This window comes from Lissotriton helveticus, chromosome 4_2, assembly GCF_964261635.1.
Source record: "Lissotriton helveticus chromosome 4_2, aLisHel1.1, whole genome shotgun sequence".
NCBI classification, from domain to species: Eukaryota; Metazoa; Chordata; class Amphibia; order Caudata; family Salamandridae; genus Lissotriton; species Lissotriton helveticus.
The window spans coordinates 8,707,104-8,713,550 of NC_136064.1; the positions used below are offsets into that span (position 1 = coordinate 8,707,104).

The following is a 6,447-nucleotide window of genomic DNA, read 5'->3' on the forward strand; positions in this document are numbered from 1 at the left end:
TTACATGCCTATCCCCATCAAGTCTGAAGCAGATAGGCAGTCTGAATGTCTCGGTTTCTCTTTCTATACCTATGGTCTATAAATAGACCCCATTACAGATTTATTTGCATAGAGACCATATAGCCTGTATCACACATCAAACAAGGCTGCATTTTAGCCACTTGGGGGGGTGTAGTGTATTGATTTGTAGTTAGGTCCTCGCGCTGTACCACAGTGCGAGGACACATCTGATGTTGTATGCCTTTGAACTGTGTTCTATGTTCGGATGCCGCCGTCCTGCTCTAGGATTCTAGCAACGTTACTCAGTTGCTTTGTGTCCTGGAGCGGAGCGGGAGCGTCTGGTCGTGGGTGCCTCAACAAAGAAGAATACATACCTTTCAAAGATGTTCACCTTGTCTCCTGGAAGTCTTTTACTACAGGGGGTCAAACTTCACTTCTGCAGAGGCAAGCAGCAGGGTCCAGGCCATGTCCCGCTGAAGCTGGTCAGATGGAAATGCAGATAAAAGGCCTCTTGAATCTGGTTTTGTCCCTGTAGCTCAACAGGAGGTCAGCCTTAGGACCCTTTAAATCACTTCTTAGATTGTGGGTACAAGGAAAGCAATACCCGTTTCCTCAGGCCTTCAGACAGCAGGGAAGTCATCTTCTGAATCTTTCTAAGATGCAGCAATGTTCTGGAGGGGGTACCCTGGGCGCAACCTTTATGCCTGACACCAACCTGTGGGTGGGTGCATCTCCTGGCCACTCCATAACATATTGAGATGAAAGTTTCCAGGCTTGACCCTACCCATTTCTGCAGCACTTCCTATGGGGTTTACTGTAAATTATTCCACAGTGCCCTCTGTCCCTAAATCCAACATGGCAGAAACATTCTTCCCTGCTCAGAGCTGCCTGTGCCCACCCAAGAGGAGTGGCTATGGAAATGGACAACCACTCCACTGTGGTAGCTCTAAACCAGTTCTTGGACAGTTCCCCCTCTCACAGTGATGGTTACCAGCCTGACTAGAGAAACAAAAGAGAGGACAGGCCTAGGTGTGAGCTTACTCTACCAATGAGATGGTAGGCCTCCTTTGAGGCTAACAGGTGCATGGAAAAAGCCATCAGACCATCCTCCCCATACCGCACCTCCCCATACTCAAGGCCCTTTGTATATGTGCTAGGAGCAACTCACACCTCACTACAGGGTAGCCATCAGTTGCCAAATGACAAATAAAATACTTACAAAAAGACCTTAGAAAACCTAGGCGGGGAAAAAAGTGACTTTTCTAAAATACATTTTCCTTAATAGTTAGATCACATTCTAGTTCACCATGAAATTGGATTTTTTTCTAACTATTAAAAGTAATCTTTGAAATATTGTTCTAGCTTTTACCAAATCAAAAATGTCATTATATGGTGTAATAGTGTAATTCTGTGTTTTTTTTATATTAACAGTAGCCTTGCAACTGTGAAAATAGTGAACTGGCTTTTTCACTGTAAGGATATATGAAACATTTTACTTTTACATGATCTACTTTTACATACCATACACCCTAATTTTATGGCCTCTGAGGCCTAACTTAGGGGTGACATAATAGTATTTAAAAGGATTGTGTAGGGCTGTCGATATGGTTTATTTTTAACAGGGCATGTTGACAGTTGAAAGATTGCTCTGCCAAGCCACAGTAGTAGGCTTAGGGGCGGGTTTGTTGTGTCACTGCAGTGGGTGGCACAATGTGTGCGGTGTACACTGGTGTCAATCAGGTGTAAAGCAATTTCATAATGCTTATAGGGGGAGTACAAGCATTGTGTCACTGTTTAGCAGGGGTAAAGTGTGCAGAGTTCAATGGCCAACAAAAACCGTCAAGGCAAAAATCTTGTTTTATACCATGCAAAAGATGGTCCATTGCAACATCTGTTTTTTGTTGTTTTAAATAATTCTGTTATTACCAACACAGACAATACCGCTATGTGCTGGACATGCACAACTATTGTTAACATCATATGTACATTAAATTGTTGTGTTTACATTAATTACATTAATTTAAATTCAACTTAATGATACTTATAAGAGGATCTGGCTCAGAGTTCATTTTATGTAAATAAGGACTTCAGAACTCACCAGTGAAAATATTATTATCAACCGCCAGTGAAGGCGATGAGGAATTCTTATGTCACTCCATGAAATGTGTCCTTTTGTTGATTTAAAGAGTCCCCTAAGGCTCAATAGAATTCTGCTTAATTTTAGCACTCATCATTCACACTGTCACCGCTGTGCGTGTGTCGGCCCCCTATCTAGGAGCTTAAAACATTCGGAAAGTCTTCATCATGACTGTAATCCTCATTAGTGGTCAATCTATTAAAAATAATTAGGCTTATTCACTAAAGTTTTGCATTGGCACTCGTCTGCCTAAAAGCAACGCAATGCAATACAAACATTACATTGATTTATTTAGCATTATAAAAGGATATGGGTGTAGTGCAACATTGTGCAGACTCCACTAAAACCTTAATGTATAACCCTCACCGTTTCATGTTCTTCCTAATATTACAGCCTCATTATGATTGAGGGGACAAATTTCATCCAGTCTTGTCATTGTGTCATAATTTGCAGTATTAAGACAAATATATAGTTGGAAATATCGTGACACAGAAATATCAACAGCAAGAATATTGTGGTCAAGAATATCAAATTAGCAGGGGATGCCCCAAGTACAAAGAAGCCGGAAAAGATCTGGAATATGTGGAATAGTTACCAGGGGTACTTATGTGTGAACCCGAATGAAGAAACTTAGCAGAGGATGGACCAGTTGGAGGACTCCCCGCAGTATCAAAGACACAAAAGCAAAGAGGTGGAGGGTTGGGGAGAGAGACTCAACCACGAAAGTAAAATGTACAAAGCATTGTAAAAGGTTTTTTGAATCAAATGTACTATGTCCTGTAGAAATAAATAAAAAGATACTTTAAAAAAAAAAAAGAATATCGGATTAAGGTAAGAAATATTGTTTAAAAATATATAGAAGGTATTAATATCATTTGCAAAAATATAGTTGCTTAACATATCGATTTTTTATTAGTGTTATGTATTTTAGTATATAGTTTAAATGTATGTGAGGTATGTTTTTTTGTATAAGTATTGTTTATATTTTTTAATATATGTGTTATATTTTTAGTGGTTATTAATTTTATGTTAAGTAAATTTAGCATTTTTTAGTTATGTAGCGGGTTGTGAGTTTATAGGGGAATAGAGTGGGAAGTAATTAAATTAAAATAAATGAATGATAATTTTTTAATCATTAATATTTATTTAATTGAGATTTAGTAGTGTTAATTGTGGTAACTAATTTATTATTTATTGGTTGTTAATTAATATTAATTAGTTAATTGAAAATTAAATATGGAATTGTGTAATTAATTTTAGGTGTAGGCTGTGAAGTTTATAGGGGTAAAGGTTAGGATGTATTTTATGTTTAATTAATAATTAGTTGTTAATTAATATTAATTAATTAATGACAATTAAATATAGCAATTGTATAATTCATTTGGGGTATGGTTTGTGGAGTTTATAGGGGTAAAGGGTGGGAAGTAATTTATGTTTAATTAATTATTAATTAGTTGATCATTAATAGTCATTATTAATTGATATTTAAGTAGGGTATTTGTTTATATCTTTTTAGTGTGTGGGTTTTACTTTTATAGGGGTACAGTGTGGGGAGTAAATTCATTTTGCTTACTTTATAATTAGTTGTTAAATACTATTCGTTTATTAGTTGAAAATAAGTTTAAATTGTGTAATTAATTTTTTTGCAGTTTAATTCAAGCTGCGGGTTGTGGGGATTATAGGATTAAGGTGTGGGAAGTTAATTAATTCTTTTTTTTTTTGCAAACAAACAAATGCGGATTTATTGGCAACTTAAATCAAAAATCTTGAACATAAGTGCTTAAAAGCCACCCCTGAGACGGAGAATAAGATGAAGAGTAGATTCTTTCTGAATGTTGTAGTCTGATAACGTGCGACCATCTTCTAGCTGTTTGCCTGCAAAGAGCAACCTCTGTTGGTCTGGAGGAATGCCTTCTTTGTCTTGGATCTTGGCTTTGACATTCTCTATAGTGTCACTAGGTTCCACCTCTAGGGTTATTGTTTTGCCAGTGAGGGTCTTCACAAAGATCTGCATACCACCCCTCAGACGAAGGACAAGATGATGGGTAGTTTCTTTCTGGATGTTGTAGTCAGACAGAGTGGGACCATCTTCCAACTGCTTGCCTGCAAAGATCAACCTCTGGTGGTCTGGAGGAATGCCTTCCTTGTCTTGAATTTTTGTCTTAACATTCTCTATAGTGTCACTGGGCTCCACTTCTAGTGTGATGGTCTTGCCGGTCAAGGTTTTCACAAAGATCTGCATACCACCCCTCAGACGTAGCACAAGATGAAGGGTGGATTCTTTCTGAATGTTGTAGTCCGAGAACGTGCGACCATCTTCCAGCTGCTTGCCTGCAAAGATCAATCTCTGATGGTCTGGAGGAATGCCTTCTTTGTCTTGGATCTTTGCTTTGACATTCTCTATAGTGTCACTGGGTTCCACCTCTAGGGTTATTGTTTTGCCAGTGAGGGTCTTCACAAAGATCTGCATACCACCCCTCAGACGAAGGACAAGATGAAGGGTAGATTCCTTCTGGATGTTGTAGTCTGATAATGTGCGACCATCTTCCAACTGCTTGCCTGCAAAGATCAACCTCTGTCTTCCTGCAGAGTTCTGGATGGTCTGGAGTTTGTGTAGCAGGGATTTGTTGATTCCCACGTAGAGGGCGTTTCTGTAGTCCAGTCTGCTGTTAACCGCTTCTGCGCTACCGCGAATTCCCGCTGTGCGCTGGAATTTCAAAAATGGCTTGTTTATGACAAAGCCAGCTCGTCATCCGCGTAGCGCAGGTAACGCCCATGACGAGCTGGCTTTGTCATTAGCGCGGAAGGGGTTAATGAGGGCGTGGGTGACGGTGTTGCTGAGGATGTGGAGGGAGTTGAAACAGGTGGAGGCGACGGCGTTGATCTTGCGAGTAATGGTGAGGGAGGAGTCAAGAATGATGCCGAAGTGCCGGGCATGGTCCGTCGAGATGGGAGGGTTTACGAGGGCGGAGGGTCACCAGGCGCTATCACAAGCGGTGGGGGAGGGTCCGAGGACGAGAACCTCAGTCTTCTCCAAGTTCAATTTTAGGCAGCTGTTGCTCATCCAGGCTGCAACATCTTTCATTCCTTCCTGGAAGCTGAGTTTGGTGTCTTCTGGAGTATTCAAGAGGGAGAGGATGTGTTAGGTTTCATCGGCGTACGATACCATACTGAGCCTGTGCTGTCTGACGATGGCGGTGAGGGGAGTCATGTAGATATTGAAGAGCATGGGGCTGAGCGATAATCCTTGGGGTACTCCGTAGTTGATCTCTGTAGGTTCGGAGAGGAAGGGTGGAAGTCTGATCCTAGGGCTCTGCTGGCGAGAAAGTAGCGGATCCATTCGAGGGCTGATCCCTCTATGCCAGTATCATGGAGTCTGGCTGCAAGAGTGCAATGGGAGACGGTGTCAAAGGCTGCGGAAAGGTCTAGCAGGATGAGAGCTGCGGTGTGTCCCTGGTCGAGTAGCATGCGGATGTCGTCAGTGGCAGTGAGGAGGGCAGTCTTGGTGCAGTGGTTGCTGAGGAATCTGGACTGGGAGGAGTTGAGGATGGCTTTCTCTTCGATGAAGGTGGTAAGTTGTGCATTGATGAATTTCTCAGTGACTTTGGCTGCAAGGGGGAGGAGGGAGATGGGCCAGTAGTTTTCCGGATCCGTTGGGTCAGCCAAAGGTTTCCTGAGGAGGGCCTTGACCTCGGCCCACTTCCAGTCATCGGGGAAGATGCCGGAATCGAGGCGTTAATGGTCTGGCAAAGTTCTGGCACAATGGCGGCAGCGGCTCTGTGGAAGATATGAGGCGAGTGTGGGGTAGGACACGCACCGTTCAGTAAACCAAAGGTTGTATTGATTGAAAGTTGTTGCGTGCAAACCAGGGCTTCGCTGTCTGGACAAATCAGCGTTGAAATGAACACAAAGTTGCAATCTCCCAGTGGGAGTTGTCCCCCAGTGCACCGCGTTGTGAGATACCCGTAGGTTTAATAAAGTTCAAACAAACACCAAGTTCATTCCAAATTAATTTGTAATTGTAATCTTCAGTTCTTCATTACAAATTCATTTACTTTTCCATATGTTAGAAATATTCCTTAAATATCAGTGAATATATCCATGGTTTTTCTTACTACCGCCCTATGCATTTCGGGCTTGTCCATCCCTTCGTCAGGGGAATAATCTGTAAACAAATGAAAATGGACTGTTTTCAGAGGTGATATCTCCTATGCATCATTCAAGTATAAACAACATGTTACCCATAGGTGATATTAAAAAGAATGATGTATCATGAATTACAAAAATAATAAATGCCAGCAGTTCAATAG

At 41.3% G+C, this 6,447-nt stretch overlaps 1 protein-coding gene across 1 annotated transcript; it reads right to left on the reverse strand.

The window, feature by feature from the left end:
* Positions 1-3,902: 3,902 nt before the first annotated feature.
* LOC144752179 (polyubiquitin-B) lies at positions 3,903-4,712 on the reverse strand. The gene has a single exon (XM_078640111.1). It carries the CDS (start codon positions 4,605-4,607, stop codon positions 3,918-3,920), a length of 690 nt encoding a protein of 229 aa, XP_078496237.1. The 5' UTR covers positions 4,608-4,712; the 3' UTR covers positions 3,903-3,917.
* Between the last annotated feature and the right edge of the window lie 1,735 nt (positions 4,713-6,447).

Coding starts and splice junctions, on each gene's coding strand:
- LOC144752179 (XM_078640111.1), bottom strand. CDS start 4,607: ATGCAGATCTTTGTGAAGACCCTCACTGGCAAAACAATAACCCTAGAG.